Raw genomic sequence first — 18,009 nt, 5'->3', positions numbered from 1 at the left:
AACAGAGTTTTAGCCATGGCATTCCTAACGGGTAGGTGAGAGCAGGATGAGAGACTATTTGTGAAAAAAGCCTGGATCAAAGTAGAAGCTGCGTAGAGGGATCAAAAACATTTTGTCTATGGTCTGGATGTGGTTGGTATCTGAGAGACACACTTCAAGATAATTCCAGTTCTTGCTCACCAATAGAACCAGTGTTTTTTACAGTGACAGAAAGAGGAAGCTTTCTCAAGTTAAAAATGTTGAAAGAAATATTTCAAACTATTCAAACATAGATTAGATATGAGGTACTGGAAAGTTAAGGCATGCTCTTGGCGAGGAGTCAGGTCTGGATATAACTGATGACTCATAGAAATGATTGTTGATTTTATATTTGCAGATGAGATTAGCCAGAGACACTGTAGAAGGAGAGGAAAAGTGGACCATGAGTGTTCCCTGTATGGCCTCAGCATGGAAAGATGCATGTATGAGTTGTCTGACTGAATTCAGGACTCTTTATATTTTGGAAAGCCTTTTGCTTTTGGATTATGAGGAAAGGTATAGCACAATAAATTATATGCAGTACACCAATTTTTAAACTGGAATGGTATTCTGTGTGTAGAATTTATTGTAGAACTCCGCTATATGAAGTGAGTAAAGAATAGAATATTCATTACTATTCAGAATGATGGGTTTTTTGAGTTTTTAAAATATATTCTGGGTCTTTCTAAGGAGTTATGTTAGAAAGTTGTTTACATCCACTAAAGCCTCTGCATAGAAATACCAAGTAGCATTTGCAAATGAAGGTCACCATGAAAACGTTTAGTGACTCTTCCTTACAAAAACATTTCACTTGACTGATGATACTTTCTGAAGAGAGTATTAATATATTCAAGTGAATGTTAAGAATACATATTATCTAGGAAACTGAAACTCTGCTTTTAGATAGCTCATGCGTTATGTTGTACTGCTTTTCTTATTTCTATGAATAAAACTTTATTCTTGGGTCAAGAATTTTTCTTTCAAGTTAGATCTGGGAGTATATGATAAAATAATTACCATAAAGAGTGGAATTTTGATTGTTGATTTTGTTAGTATTTTTCCCCTTGACATTGAAAGGCTTGAAGGAAAAGAAAAAGAAATTGAAATGGTAGTGACAGCATGGGCCATGGCAGGATAGCATACAAAGCAAAGTTTGCAAAACACAAAGTCTTCATTTCATGTGGCAGAAAGAAAAGCCAGTGTGAACCTCTCAGGCATGATTAGGACATTAATTATTTATGTTGGGACGTTTATTATTGAAAAACACACTGAATGCGAGATTGTGATTAGATTTGCATACATTGCCACAGGCAAGAGTTAGCCAAAATCTCACTATTTTTAGTTCTTGTGCTGGCTAATATCTATTACCTAGAAGGATAAAGTTGGGTCTTTATGTTTCTTTTACCCTAAGTCTCTTAGATGAAAAGGTGTTCTGTGTATCTTATTTTTCCCACTTACCAGAGAACATCTTAATCCCTTTTAGTATTCGTTTCATTAATGACCTTTAAGATCTCTGATCAGCACTATGGAATGTTAGACAATCTCTTAGATTTCCACAAGATAGGGTTACACTGAAGATAAGAACCAAGATGAGATTCTGTAAGGAGCACATTAAGAGATCATAGGACTGTTCACTTGTGTTTTCAATAAGTGCTGGTAGCCTTGCTGTGGCATTTTCTAGATGTGAAATAATAGAATTGGATATTATTTGAGGTTTAGTTCTCAATCATAGTTCTGTAGGCTATGTTATAAAATTTTGCAACAAGACAGTGACTGAGGACACTTTATTGCCTGTCAGGGTGCCATGGAATTAATAAACTGTTTTAGAAATCAGTGTTTGTGGATGTTGCAATGGGAGAGTTGAACTTTCATGAAGAACGTATGAGAAAGGAATGTATGCCTAAGTTACTTGAATGAATGTGGATACAGTCCTTCAATCTAAAGAGGTTGCTAGCTCTTCAGAGTAGGTTTATCAGTGTACTCCTGTTTTGTCTGAATTATTTGGTTTAATTTTTATTTTGCTGTTCTGTATCTCTGAACTCATACTATTCAATCACTGTGCTTGGCAGTAATGGCTCGTGGACAGAGCAAACTTCTGGGTAATATTGTTATTTTGTATATTATTGGCATTTGTATTAATGTTTGTCTGTGTTTCAACACCTTCATGAAAAAAATAGACTTTGTTTATTAAATGAGAGATTTTTGACTCCTTAAGACCTTCTGCAAACACTGTAATCTTTACTTAGCAAGGGCATCATCCTAAGAACAACTAAAACTATTTTGACATGTGAGTTTGACACATTTTTCAAGAGAGAGCAATCATAGCAGAACCCAGGAGCAGTTGGGAGGAAATGTTATCCTGGAAGAGTATTCAGAGTTATATCTGCCTCATCCACAGGAAGACAGGTCTGCTTAGAGCATTCTCAAGGAAAATCTACAGTTAAGGCAAAGTCATTCTAATTTTAGATCATTACCCAGATACTTTTTCTGCAGTAGTGCTGCAGGGGTTATTCTTGTTGTCTGTGCATTGGATTTCTCCATTTGGAGAGCACTACACTGAAACTTTTATTGGATTTGGGGTTTGAGTTGGGGTTTTTTGAGTTGTTTTTTTTTTTGTTGCAGTTCTAATTGATCCAAATAATTTTTGGATCAATTAGATTCATGTTGCAAGGTTTTTCTTCAAAGAATAAAAATGGATGGCTGCCTCATTCCTGCTGACAGAATGAGGCAGTTCATCGTGCTGCTTCGGAGCCTTTGTCTGGCCTAGATTCACATTGTTCTGTGCCTAAGGTTTTGCCTTTAGCTGAAGTGGTAATTTGCCTTTATAGGGCCTCTCTGGTTAGAAATGCTTAGAGCTTGCTTAGGAATGTGACACGTGACACCAAGCAGTAATTAGGCGTTGTGAATATTTACAGTATTGTAAACATTCTATGTAAAAAAGGCCAAGTAAAAAAAGCAGGAAGGAAAGATCTTTCTCCAGACATGGTATCCAGTAGGTTCAGGCAGCATAACACTTGTTAAGGACTCTCTCATAAGACAACAGTGGCATGGTTTGGAATCGGAATGTTTTTGGTCATTGTTTCTTGATAAGTGTATCGACTGAGCTGTCTGATCTCTATAAAGCTTTGTGATCACCTGATGTATTGCTTTGTCTGAGTACCCTAAATATATGGGCTTGGGAAGACACAGGCTTCCAGGTGACCTGATCATCATTGCTGATTTTCATTTTCTAGTAATAGAAGTGTATTTCTGCAATGTATTATGCTGTCTCTTTCCTGCTTAGGAAATACTCATACGTGCTACAGGGTTACAGCCTGTTTGGAAATGAACTTCTTGCGTCACTCTTATGTTTCCTTGCATGGTACCTCTCAGTCTGAACTGAGTCAAAATCATTAGTTTGCCTTGCTTTTCATTCCTTTTAAATGGTACAGTGTCTCAGCAGTCCTGAGGTGCTTCACCCTGTGTACTGCCACTTTCCTAAAGCATGCCATCCCATATTCTGTGTAAGATTTACAGGTCAGGCAGTAAGAGTATTATTGTGGTGGAACTTTTCATAACCCCAGCTCTTCAGACATCTATCAGAAAATCAGAAAGAAACAAAGGTTGAGGTTTTTTAACTGAAGATGTAGATTTTTTTAATTCTTAACTTACTCAAGAAAAATCAATAAGCATTATTATCAGCTGAGATCAGTTTAAAAGAAGCTATGGAGAAGTGGTCACAAGAAAATGAAACTCGTAGAGCATTCTGCTGAGACAGAGCTATGGCATAACAGCAAAAAGTATAAAAAAAAATAACAAGTCCTAACTCTTAAATATATGTAGGTAAAATCATGGAGATTCAGAGGTTAAAATTTAGAAAGTGTCTGCACTGACTTAGTGGTACTATATAGCTTGTGTACTTTGGAGAGTAGTTCAGCAAGTGTTAACAATGGCACTTTAAAATTCTTCCAAAAAATGATACCAGGAATTCCTGGTATCATTAATAGGGCAGTGTTGCAGAAAAATCTTTATCTTTTTAGGTCATTTTTGAGGTATAATATATTGTATTTCCACATATATTTCTTTGCCTTTTTAACATGAGGAAAATAGTGTGCAAGGAAAATGTGGTAATCTTAAAAGTGGACAAGTGAGTTGGAAGCTGGTACTGTCATCTTGCAGAGGCTGTGGATGTACCCCTGGCTGTAATTAAGGAAGGCTATCACTGAATTCAGTGCATCCTCTATTACACACAGCAGACTGAATCCCTCCCAGCAGTTATTCTGGAGCAACCCCATCATCTTGTTCCATTGGGGTAATGGAATGCAGAATTCACCCAAAGAAATACAAACAATTCAGTGTTACTTTGGGTTAGTTTTAGTTAACTAATAATAAAAAAGACTTGAAGCTTTCGGAGTTTTGTCATCCTGTTTTTGCAATAGTCTTTAATTGTCTCATGTGAATGTAGTATAAGCAGAGAGGAGCGTTTCATATGAAATAACATTAGCACATTTTTCTCTTCTTTTGTTAATCTATAAGGTTCATCACCACAAAGCCACAATGTCGATTATTAACAGCCTCCTCTACACTGCAGAGTTTCAGCAATTCTGCAAATGGCTAGATTTGAAGCTGTTAATTATGCAGTATAGTGTGCTTCATAAAGACAGAAATAGCATGACTTGGCTCAGTTTTTGTGAGAATAAATTGTTAAAATTGGACCTATGTTTGGTTTGAATTCTGGCTTCACAGAGAACACGGACATTCCATACGATAGGCTTGGCAAGTACAAATCGTGTACTCCATTAAAAAATCAGAATATGTTCATGGTAAAGTTGCATACCTGGCAGAAAGCCAGAGACTCTGCAGAGGTCCAAGGCTCATTAACAGGGGGTGCTTTTTATCATTTTGTCAAAGAAACTGAGAAACATCTTAAATCCAAATATTGTGTAAATCATAAGGAATGGGGGGGGTTTCTTTCTTTCCCACGTTCACCCGCCCCACTTGTATGTGTCTAGAGCTGCCTGGTGGCATTTTGAAGTTACCGTCTGCCTGCTGTAGAAGAAAGGGCACGTTCACCAACACATCCTGTTCATCTCACATCAAGGCAAATGATAAGTGAGGGTGAGGGGACGGTCAGCTTTTAGTTAGGCTCTCTGTTTAGCTTTTTATGTCAACATAGATGTTGCATAACAAATTGTGACAAGATACTTTTACCTTAGGTTTCCACCTATATATCAAGGCATTTACAGGATACTACCTCTTCTGAAGCAAATCTGTATATATGTGCATCATTTTTTCTTAAAGTGTGAAAGCAGATACACAAGCCATAGAAGAAAAAAACCAGCTCCATAAATTGGGTTGACTTGTAAATCTTCTAGAAATATATTCAGGAGATTTTATGTGAAATGTATGAATGTACCTTTATAACTGTTGCAAGATTGTAGCAGTGTAATTGATACTAGTTGAAATATCCTGAAAGCAGAATTAAATGTTCAGTATGTCACAGTGATGAAAAGTAAAATGTTATTTTTGCAGTTCTTCTAAAAGTTAAGTGAGCTATTTAAAAAAGAATAGTACGCCTGGGATTTCAACTGAGGGTTTTTTTAAACTGACAGTGAAAGAAAATTACTATCTCAACCAGTCTTAATCCATAGAACAAAGAGGACTCCGTAGTTTAAACATACTAAAAAAATAAGTGTTAAATTCCTATAGCTGTTTGGTGTCATTTGAACTTTGCAGTAAGTGCACAGATTTATCTGGCAGGGCTCTTTTGGGGGTGGTTGACCAGCAAGAAGGGGAATACTTGAGGGAAAACCTTAACAGTATAATTCAAGCTGATGTGTTCCATTAAGTTTCTTATCAACAGGATGTATTAAAATGGAAACAATGAACCAGCAAAGCCATCTTGTGAGTGGGATTATTAAATTCACAGTTTGCTGTGGCTAATTTGTTAGTAGGCTTCAGTTGTTTGACAAAGCTCATACAAACTCATTGTTAAAACTGATTATCAGATAAAAATGCCCTCTGTCATTGCCATGGGAGGAATAGCTCTGAATCAGGGTGGTGTCACAAATGGAGTTAGTTGAATGATCTCAGCTCAGTGCCATTTACCTAACAGAATTATGAAGACGATGCTGATATAATGAGTAGGTTCTGCTCAGACAAATTTAGTCTGCTGGAGAAAATGGAAATTTGGTGAAGAACTCTTTGTTTTCTTTGGTTTATATGAAGAGCTTGGACTCTAATTAAGTCAGTCCTCACACTTCTATCAGAATTATGTTATGATTATTTATTTCGATCTGACAAACTTGAAGACAGAGATGCAATTATAGAGTTCTTTGGGCTTGTTGCTTCTGGAAGATATTTTCCCTTAAATTATGCTTCTTTAGCAGGTGTATTTTACTCACTTTGATGAAATATGTCTTAACTAGAATAGCATGGTCCTTAGAGTTAATATGGAACTGAATTCTTTCATGTATTCTACAAAGATTATTGTGTTTTGTAGTCAGTGTTTCATGAAAAAATTCAGGAACTAGCTATAGTCAATTCTGAAGGAACCTTCCCACCATTTTTTTTCTTTTGATTAATGTTGTTCATATTCATACTTGTAAAAAAACTTTCAGAATAAAAGTTGTTTCCATTTTTCAAGTGCAAATAGTGAACCATATACTAGTATGAGGCAAAGACAAATAATAATATTGAGGACTTTTTAAACAAACACTTACTTTTAAGCATCTGATAACAAAACTGAGTCTCAGAATGAAAAAAAAAAAAAAAGTAATATTAAGATTAAGATTTTCAAAAGCTGAGCTGTTCCCTAGTGTAAATTTCTGTTTCACCACCATGTTCTTGAAACAGAGCAAGAAACAAGAATGTTCTTCTAATGTGGTGAGTTTTTATGGATGTTCAATGACACTATGAAGTACAGGGAACTGCACCTATCAGAGTGCTAGATATTTTTAAGGGAAATTTATTTGGAAAGAATTTCTGTTGCAATGTAAGAGATAGTTTGGCTTGTGCAGCCAGAAATGTATATATAGAACAGACCAGAATGGTAAAATATTTTTCCTGTTAAAAAGCATAGTGGTTAGTATTTGCCTTGAGTATATATAATAAAATAAATATTCATTCTTTTAGGGTGAAAAAGGAGATAAAGGAGAACCAGGACCAGAAGGCCTTCCTGGAACTGAGGTAAATGGAACAATAATGAAACAGTCAAGTTACAAACTTCTGGGTGAATGGTTAAGAAATGTAATTCAGACATTATGTAAGGAGAGTGATGGATTTAGAAATTATGTATGCCTGGAGATTTAACATCCACAAGATGATAGGGGAAGAAGAGTTGCATTCATTTGACTGAGGAGGTCTTAGCACGTCGTGTAAGGAGGGCTGTGGATAAGGATCTGGTACATTCCATGATTTTTCTGCTGATGACTCATGAGATAAACTGAAACAAACATTGGGATTAAACATAATATGGATGAGAATTATTCCTTGTTAGATAATCTGCTGGAAAAGAAGATATTTTTGGAGGCAGGGTAAAGCTATGGTTTGGTAGTTTTGGTTCATGAAAAATAAAATACACAAGCTGTTAGCCATTCCTGGGTGGGTCACTCACTGTGCCATCTGTTTCTTGTGATAGAATCAAAATTTAACTTTTTATTTTCACTGCCAGATTTCACTACCTACTTAGTTAATTGGACTGGCCCACATTTAAGGTAGCATAAATCTGTATCTAAATATACTGGATAATCCTAATGATTGAGTTCACTTTCAAGTTTGAACCTGTGCCTGCACTATAGGCATGACCATAACACAAACTTTACTTTTGCCTATTTTTAAATTTTCATTTATTTCTGTATATATGAAACCAAGATGAGAGGGCAAAAAAGCAGATTTCTTTATTCGATGAAATACTAAAATAGACAACCAGCATGATTTCAAAAAGCAAGTTTTAAAAACCCATAATAATAAAGTCAAGCAAGCTGTTTGCTTTATACCCTCTTCCCATCCTTCTCTCTCTTGACCTCGATGGGGGTTACCCTGGCTTTAGGTTTTAATGCTGGATACTCCTGGCTCTCCAGTTGCATAGCATTGCCGTTGAAGGCAGAGAGCATCTCGCAGATGGGAAATGACTGACATTAAGACTAGAATCCAGATACAGGATTTGGAAAAAAAAATTAGCAATACTTTATTAGCACCTTTTCCAAAAGAACAAAAGTACCAGCATTTAACACAAAAATACTATGACAGTCTAGCTGGATCTACTGAAAATGCAGTTAAAACAGACTACATAATTATGACACTTTTTACATCACCTGGCTTTCTATGCAACCATAAAAAACAGTAACCATAAAAATATTTTGCCTGTTTTAGGTAATTATAATTTAATGCTGGGTAAATCAGGCTATTTTTAAGTATTAGTGGATGTCCATCATGTGAGAACATACACTCTGTACTAAGCTGAAACTACATTTAGGTATTCAAAGAGGTATTCTCTAGTAGCCTGCCTGTCTGTAAAGGTGAACTGTATACTTCTGTCATGCATGCATATATGCTGACAGCATGGAAAAAACACATCTGTGTTTCTTTCCATAGCTCTGGTGACATTTCTGTGTTGGTCTTACATGATCTCCTTTACTACATGAGATCTTGTTCCATCAACCTTTTAGGAAGAGTAAGGTATACCAAGTATCTGATTAGCTCTAGGATATATTTAACATAGTGGCACTGTGAAAGTGAAAAATACTGAACATTCATATTTTTAAATATTTACTGAACTGTTGCAATGTGTCAGTAAATGGTAGATTATTATTACTATGGGAACTGTCATTAAAACATTAAAACAGAATTAAAACTGCACATGGCAGTACAACACTGTATTGTTTGAATGCACATATAATTCCTTTTTAACAACACTTACATAAAATGCTTTGTATTCAGTTTTCACTGTGCATGGAGATGCCAGTCTTTAAATTTACAGCACTGTGTATCATTGACTCTTGGTTGCTATCAGTGTCTCTCTAACTTGTTTTGCAAACAGAAGTGTAACATCTGATATTTCTGAAATAATCAAGTTAATCTACTTACATTGGTATAATCTGCAGTTCTTTGGAAAGAAAGCCTGAAAACACTTAAATCTAGTGACATTGCCTGCTGGCAGCTGTTGTCTCTGCCTGGGGGAGTGAGGGTTTCCATCCTCACAAGAACTTGAAGATGATGACTGAACATTTTATCTTGAACAAATGGTGGAAACATATTTGAATGTATTTTAATCAAAATCAGAAAAGTAGGTGTCACAGAAAACTTTTGCTTGCTGTTGCTACTCGTGTTTTCTTAGCTGTACAGAAAGTTCTTGCTAGAAAGAAGTAGCATGACAGAGGGGAAGCCAGACCTGATTTGGAGACTAGGCTGTAATGATGATGTACCTAGAAAGTTTTAATTCCCCTTTCTCTCACTGGTTGTGCTAACTGGCTCAGTTAACCTCATTGAGAACCAGGTTTCAAGGCGGGAACTGTGAATATATTTAACTGTTCTGCACATCTCCCAGTTTATGTCTCCAGTAATCTGAGCCAAGATCTACAATGCTGTGTCCCAGCCAGGGACATTATTCAAAATCCGTCTGACAACATGAATACTTACTATAAATACTCCTAACGTGATTGCCATTGTTTTTAGTTTCTTAAGGAGTAGTTATAAATAACTTAATATGTTATTAATATAGTCTTCCTGTAGTACATATCCACGTCCATGAGCAGGTATTTGCTTTTATAGGATGAACAGCCAGTTTGCTTGAGTAGTATCTCTTTCATCCCTTGAGACTCTTTTAGCCACTTGACATTAAACTAAGGTGCCACTTTGCTGCCACTAAAATCCTGCAATTTTTTTAATATGTTGTTTCCCTTCACCATTCTTTTGGATATTTTGTTTTACATTTGGGTGTGAGACCTGTCTGCTTTTGTAACTGAGAAGTTATGAATTGTCTGGTCTAGTTGACAAGGTGGTTATCAGTGAAAGGTTAGACTCGATGATCTTGGAAGCCTTTTCCAACCTTAGTGATTCTGTGATTCTGTCATAATGCTGTCATTTTTATCATTGTAACAAATGCAGCTTCATAGACACACTATCTGAAAAAAACTCTGATAAAAACACTCATAGCCTGTGTGGAGTAAGGACAAATTTGCAATATAAATATCCACTAAGCTATCTGTGGAATAAGTTCTCTGTTGTACCCATATGTCTGCCTGTTGAACTGAAATGAAAAGAAAATCTTTATCACTGAAACTTTTAGACTCCTTTTGAGTCATAGTTTTTTCATGATCACTGGTGCAGGTAGGAATGAATGCCATGGGATACTGTCAATTACTATTTTGCCAACATAAATTAAATCCTTCAGCAAAAAGTAAGTCAAAACAGCAATTTTTATCATAGCTGTTATCATGTGTCATGCATAGCTAGTAGAGGAATAGTGTCTTTCTTGTAAGTGGTAAAAAAAAAGTAAAACAAACCAAAATTAAAATCTAGTATATACAAGTGTTTAACTAGTTATTTTTATTTCTCTTGCTGGGGAAGGTAATACTGTAAGTGACTTTTCTAAAACTTTCCTACATAAAATGGTATTTTCTACATACCTGATGTCAAAGGATGGACCTCTAAAGTTCAGTAAGCAATAAAAGAATCTCAGGTTTTCAATGGAAAGATGGAAGACATTAGACCTTTTTATTTTGATGTTTGTGAGAAAAGGTAAACAGAAGTATGAACATTTTTTAAGGGATGCAGTGTCTTGATATAATAGTAATAGTTGTTTACCTTCACACTCTTAGAGCCTGTCTGTCTAATCTTGAACACTCAGTATTAGCATTGCAAGGAAATATGTGGATAGGAAAGGAAGAATCCTATTGCCTGAAAAAATGAAGTTGGTGATGATATTTGTTTATATTGAGAGTCTGGGAATTCTGTTACGAACAAAAGTATTAGGAGATAGTAGATGTTATTTAGGGTCCAGTAAATTCTAGTAGTGTACCTATTTGAAGTTTTGGAATTCCATTTATGAGAAAAGAGCAGTGGCAGTACTTAAAAGTACATGAGCCATCAACTGAAAAAAGTATATTGTTTGGAGATATGAAAGCACTGTGCTAAATTAGAAGAGTTATCCCAACATATACAGGCTGGCATTAGACAGCTGACTTTGAAGCTGTTGTTAATTTAGATTTTAAGGCTGCTCTGTGAAGAAAATGTACTACTGTTCTTAGTGGTTAGAGTATTTCCAAGTTCTGTTACTCAGTAGAGACAACTGATCTGACCTATAATAATGTGGTTGCACACTGTTGATTAGAGCATTGAGCTGTGTACTTTTTTTTCTGTACATTAGATAATATGTATTGTTCTAGGAGATTTCAACCTAATGTGACATTGAACCAGATTACTCTAATGAAGGCCAAGGAATTGCAAATAACAAATTATGTTTTCCCCAAAAGGCATCTTTTAGAGTTGAAAACCTGTTCTCCTAAAAATATTATTGCAATTTTACTGCATTTTCCATGTCCACATGTGTGCAGCATAGTTTATGCTGTACAAATAGGTGCAATTCCAGTAGACAACATTTGGCTCCTGCTAGGAACTGCTGGAGTCTTCTCGTTGGGCTACAGCTGATCTTTGCATTTTTTCGTTGAGAAGAGTACCTGGTGTCAGCTGGTGGTACATTTTACCTGTTTTATCTGTTTTTCTTTTATTCCACCAGAAGAAATACCATTGTCATCCCCTCTGCCTCTAATTTAATCTTTCCCCCAATGACCCCCAATTCACACCCTTACTGATATTTGTGATATAGTTGTTCCAGTAATTTCCCTGTTGATTGAAAATTGTATTACAGTTATCAGTCTTATTTTATATATGTATATAAACACTTCTCATTTCTGCTACTTCCAGTGTTGTTATCTTGTTAGCTTTCAATTGGCCTTATACATACATATTCTAATGCTTACTTTACGTTTTGGCTTCCAAAAAATGGAGGAACCATAATGTAAGTTTATTGTGACCTGTAAAAAGACCAAGCTGTAGTCCTTTTAGAGGAGAAAATGCATCAGCTGAAGACTGTTCATGAACTCACAAATGTATATTATTATATTGGTCCCAAAAAGCTAGAATTAGACTGGGATAGAATTCAGTACTCAATTAATTTACTCTGTTATGAGAGCTGCTGGAATTTTTAACCTCTTCTTGAATTTCTGGCAAATCTGTTCACAGACTTCTTAGATCAATAGAAATTTGTTTATTTTCAAAGCTGACCTTGTTCTCCTAAAACATTGCAGAAAATGAGCTTTTCTAATTTAAGGCTTGGTTTAAAATCATCCAAATTATATCTGTTTAGATAACCACATTCATCTTACTGAAGCATCCTGTTCTGGTCTCTGCCAGAGACAGGATACCCTGCTGTACTGTGCTAAAAGTGGATACAGATTTGACTTGGCATGGGAATTCTTAATTCTTATGGCATTTCAGGGACTGTGAGCAGCAGCTAAACCTCTCAACAGCTTCAAAAGGGTGACTGTGGGGATGAATAGGCATGGTGCAGTCCCAGATGTGTTTTTTGCAAACATTGACTATGTCTGGAACTTATGAAGATTATAATATTTTTAAATGCATATATAATGTGTATGAGAACCAGAAATACTTCAAATGGGTCTCTAACATTGGGTCCTTAAAAGCCTTCAAACACTGTGAGGCTTCTTGTAAAACAAGTAGTCTCCCCTTGTTCTTTTTATTTGAGGTCAGTTGCTATGGTTGTCATCTCTGCAGTAGCTGTCAGACTGCACACCTCACTGAGGTGCTCTAGCAGGAACATACTAAAAGCTTTGAACACAGCAATTAGGGAAAAATAAGGTTCATAGTTTGACAGTGCATGGCTCGGGCTCAGTATCTTTCATCTGCAGTTGCCTTTTCTATTCAGTAGAGACACACAGATATATGTCACCATCTGTGAGTTGCAGATTTTTTTTTTGCCTTATCTTTTGTCTTCTGTAAACATACAGCCTAAGAGCTCATTCCTAAACTCATAACTGTTGTTCCACTGCTGATTTGTTAGTATTGATTTTGAGCCAAATCCATACAGTTTGCATACCTGAAAAATCCCTAAAATGGCATTAAGAATATGGATTATTTGTGTTTTATGCAGTCTTTCAGAACGAGGTGGAAAGTAAAATGTAGCAAATTGAGACAATATTAAAGCTATGTCATAAATATGCAGATTGTAAAAAGAAAGCAATTTTTTGGCTTGGTTTTTGAATCCATCTGCCTATTACAATTTTTAAGTTCAAACAGCAAAACTACTTCTGATTTAACTATTACATATTTGGCAAGCTTAATAAAGAACAAATCAAAGCTAAATCAGGGGTATTTACAACAACCACAAATTTAATCCAAAGTGGGTACTTAAATGCTCGTATAGTTCTAAATGATGTTCCTTCCAGATGGTGAATTAATGTAATTTTAGCAGGAAGTGAAGTTGCACAAATACGCAGTATTTAGAACACTCACTGATTTCATGTTTCTGTACCCACCAAGGCACAGATGTTAGTTACCATTTTCATGCCAGTTGTCTCTATGTTCCTAATAATTGCAAACTGAGGAAGAGAGTTTGCAAGGACAAAAGGGGAGCTGGAAGAACTTTAGTTTGTAAACCCTAATTCAGATGTAAATGAATCTTTTCTATCCTTGACCTATTGAACCTTCAGAATAATAATGATGGTGGCCTACTTGTGGAGTATCTCATGATTGGGCCTTGTATTGCCTACATTGTCGCCATGTCATTTCTAAGTAAAATTTTTGAACTTGTAGAGGTGTCTCTGACTTTCAATATACACAGTCTCTTATGCCACTAAAGCAGTGGTCAGAGGGAAGGCACAAGACAAATCTCTCAGATTAAATGAAAATGAATTCTTGGTAGGTTGGTCCAGCATGAGAATAAAGTTCATTCATTGCTGTAGAATGGCTTGAATTTGCTGGGCATATTTTGAAACTTGTCATTTTTCCATTTGTTTTGCAGCAAGGAGAAGACAACAAAGATTGTGAGCTGGGTACTAAAGAAATTTTACAGGGTTTTTTGGGTGCTTCTGGTGAGGACTTCTTAGTGGAAGAGTTGTGTAAGAGATATTGTAGAGGGTAGATTCAGACTAGGTGTAAGTAGGAAATACTTTACAATGAAAATGGTGAAAACATGGAAACAGAAAAAGGTTTCTCAGAGAGGCTGTAGATGTCCCATCCCTGGAAACATTCAAGATTGGGTTGGATAGGGCTCTGAGCAACCTGATCCCATTGACAATGTCCTTGTTTGCTGCAGGGGAGGTTGAACCAGATGATCTTTAGAAGTGCGTTCCAACCCAAACCACTCTGATCCTGTGAGCGTGAAATGGCTGTGTATGTAATGTGTAAGGCTAGGCAGTACTCTTTGCTTCCCCAGTTGAAGGCAGAAGTAAAGAGGGAGGCATTAAGGAATCAATTACTTCTCCAATTGCCTTTTTGAACACTGGTGAAAATGAGAGTGTTGGAAGATGTGCAGCAGCTCTGAGCTGTACCTTCCTGGAGCTCACCAGTTCAGCACTGCTATTTGAAACATAAAATCTGCAGTTCTCTGTCCACCTCTGCCTCTTTCCCAATTTTAGCAGCTTTCAAGTGAATGTACTAGCACTCCCTCTAGTATTCAATTTTATCTTTGTTGGCCATGCAAGACACAAACCTACTGGGACGGCAAGGAACTTTGCATTTCTACTCACTACTTACCATAATGGGGCACAATAAAGTAGATTGGCTTCGAATGTTTAATTATGGGTTGAAGACACATGCAGTCTTTGATGGATGTTTGTCTGATCACAAAATAATGAAAATAAGGAATTTTGAGAAAGTACTAATAACGTGATAGAATTCTAAGGCCTATTTGTTTACTATATACTAATTCACAGTGCTATAGGACTTTGTCCAACATTTTTCACAGATGACAACAAATATGCATTTTTCTTCTTACCCAGGGACTAAAAGGTGATCCTGGTAGTCCTGGTGTGGCTGGCCCAAAAGGAGAAAAGGTACCTTTTAAATCTATGAAGTTGTATGTATATGTGAGTGTGCATGATATTTTTCAGTTTTGAACACGTTGCCATAACTATGCTTGGCAAACACCCACTGCTGCCATTTGTACAACTTAAGGGTTGAAGGATAGGAGCACAGGCTAACTGTAAATGCAAAAGACAAGCACCCTTTATCACAACGAATTTTAAAAGGGGTTCTGAGCAGGAGCCTAAATTTGGTGTTCTGAATTGCTCTCTGCGTGCACTAATTTGCTCTCATGAGCTAAACCTGAAGGTCTCAGGTCTCAGGTCTCAGATGGGATTTGTACCTCAGTGACCTAATTCTGTGAATATTTACACAGTCAGATGTCTTTACATATGCGAGCTGTCACACTGACTTCAGCGGCCACCTTGTGCATGTAAGCTGCAGCTTGTAACTTGACATATGGAAATGTGTTTTGAAGGACTGCTTTTTTTAAGCTGTGATTCATTTGTGCAGAGGCCTGGGATTTTTTTTCCTTTTAACCTGTGGTGAACTGTGTATATCTATGCCATTACTGGAGAAGAATATCACTTTACTCACATATTTTCATAATCAGCTTGTTTGATGATTGTACTGAAATTACTTCTGCAGTGCTGCATATTCTCTAAAGGTCTAGGGGTTAAATATATATAACTAAAGAGATTGTTGGTTTACTTCCTCTCCTGTTTTAACTAGGGAGATGCAGGACCTCCAGGACCGGCTGCCTTGAGTGTGAGTACATGTAAAGCAAAATCAGCCAAAAGAAAATCCTTAAGAAATGCTGCATGTTTTTCGCTTTTTTGCAATGTAAATACTTCCTCTAATAAATCTAAAAGCCAAGTCCCTTTCTTCTGAGTGCCTCCACATTTTCTATATGACTTATGAAGGGAATTCTGTAAATATAAAAAAAATAAGCAGGTTTAAAACATCTTGTGTCCCACCAAATGCTAGCAAGGGTATTACCTTGTTTATTCCATGTATAAATAGTATAGGTTTGTTAAAGTGAAAGAATTCCCTTGTTATTTTTAGGGAAAAGCAATTTTCAGTTAAAGCTTGCAAAAACAATCTGTGCTTTTAGGGTACTGTATCAGACTGTGTCACTAATTTGGTCATTAATTCATGTATTCGCTTTCATGTGATTTACTGAAAAAAAAAAAAAAGAAGTTATGAGGTCAGACATGATGATTAGATGTTTTTTAAGTATCAAGGAAGGACATCTTAAGTGTGGATTTACCAGTTTTTTTCTGAGGTTCTGGTACACCAGAAAATAGGACTGACTCATGTATTGTATTCTGGTGAGATACTGCTGGTGATGGTAGAAAATGTTCTTAATTTCCTTGCAATGACCCAGGCCCCAAGCATGTACAAAGCCTGAAGAAAAGTGTTCCCAAAACTCTCCAGGCCATGCCTTGTTTGCTTCATAAAAGTAATAAATCCTGTCTGAATTCTAGTGATATTGCTTATGAGCTGAGGTGAAAAGCAGTTCCATTCAGAACAGTCTATTCAAATAGACTAACATTCAAAATATTCAAACAATTCAAAGTGGTGCAAAAGAGGGTGGCAAAAATAAAAAAAATTAAAAAAAAAAAAGAGACATAAGCTTCTAAATTCCCAGGTTGTAGTTTCACAACATAAATATCTATTCTCCCAGACTCAGTGTTATGAGTTGTATCTATACTATTCATATTACCAACATAATCCTAAATAAATTTCAAAAGAACTGTCATTCATAGTGTAAATGATTATACATTGTCTTTTCCCTCTCTTAATTTCCAACACCATAGCACCAAGGATCTCCATTAGATCTTACAAACATGAAGGGTGTAACAGAAACCCATATGATAAAGATAAATTCTACTCTTCAGGTTTCAAAATTAAGTTGCCATGTTTTAGAGTACTTGTTTTTTGGATTATGAAATCTAATATCCTGTATCTCGACTTCCTGGGAAGAAGTGAGTATTGTGTCCCAAAGTCAGTGACTCTTTGCTGTAGTTAATGTCTTGCTAGAGGTAAACAGGTCCATTCATGCCCTTTAGTTCTTGAATATACAAACTGTGTGTTGGAAAAGTTAATATATTATTAAAATATTATTAATAACCTGCAATTTTACTGTAGTAGATGCATTGGAGTATGTCTTGCTTTAGACAGATTCTTACAGGCCTTGAAGGGATCACAAAAATAGGAATTGGATATATCTGAAGACAAGACAGGAAAAAATCTGAGGATATCTATTTTGTGTGAGCTCGAAGACCATAGAATAGGTTTTTTGAGCATTTTTTAATAAATTATGGGAAAATTAGTACATCTGTTCTGATAGAAGTACTTGAGTAAGTTAAGTCTCTTTTTTTAATGTGTTCATTGTCTTAAGTTGCTGTTGTAGACACTTAGCTTTCCTAAGAATCATACTCAGGCATCAGTAGTATGATATCAAGAATCATAGTAAATGCTGAGTTGAAAGGGACCCACAAGGATCATCAAGTCCAACTCCCTGCCCTGCACAAGACCATCTCCAAGAGTCACACCATGTGCCTGAGAGCACTGTTCAAAAGCTCTTTGAACTTTGTCAGGCTGGTGCTGTGACCACTGCCTTGGGGAGCCTGTTCCAGCACCCAGCCTCCCTCTGGGTGGAAAACTATTTCCTGATATCCAACCTAAACCTCCCTTGACACAAGTTCAGGCCATTCCCTAGGATGCTGCCACTGGTCACCACAGAAAATAAATCAGTGCCTGCCCCTCCTCTTCCCCTCACAAGGAAGTTGCAACTGCAGTGAGATTTCTCCTTACTCTCCTCTTCTCCAGGCTGAACAGACCGAGTGACCTCAGCTGCTCTTCCCCTTAAGGTCCTTCTTCCTCCTTGTGGCCCTCCTTTGGACACTCTCTAGGAACTTAATAACTTTCTTATATTGTGGTGCCCAAACACAGCACTCGAGGTGA

General features: G+C 36.4%; 1 protein-coding gene across 1 annotated transcript in view; it reads left to right on the top strand.

Annotated features, from left to right (window-relative positions):
* Positions 1-18,009, top strand: part of COL19A1 (collagen type XIX alpha 1 chain) — a 185,008-nt gene that overhangs the window by 80,072 nt on the left and 86,927 nt on the right. Inside the window, exons 12-14 of the mRNA XM_069011349.1 lie at positions 7,132-7,185; positions 15,018-15,071; positions 15,772-15,807. Coding sequence (XP_068867450.1) covers positions 7,132-7,185; positions 15,018-15,071; positions 15,772-15,807 — 144 coding nt within the window. The remainder of the gene's footprint in view (positions 1-7,131; positions 7,186-15,017; positions 15,072-15,771; positions 15,808-18,009) is intronic.

Source organism: Aphelocoma coerulescens, chromosome 3 (assembly GCF_041296385.1).
Source record: "Aphelocoma coerulescens isolate FSJ_1873_10779 chromosome 3, UR_Acoe_1.0, whole genome shotgun sequence".
Taxonomy (NCBI): Eukaryota; Metazoa; Chordata; class Aves; order Passeriformes; family Corvidae; genus Aphelocoma; species Aphelocoma coerulescens.
Note: the sequence above shows the minus strand (reverse complement) of the source record. Positions and strands in the feature narration are given on the sequence as shown.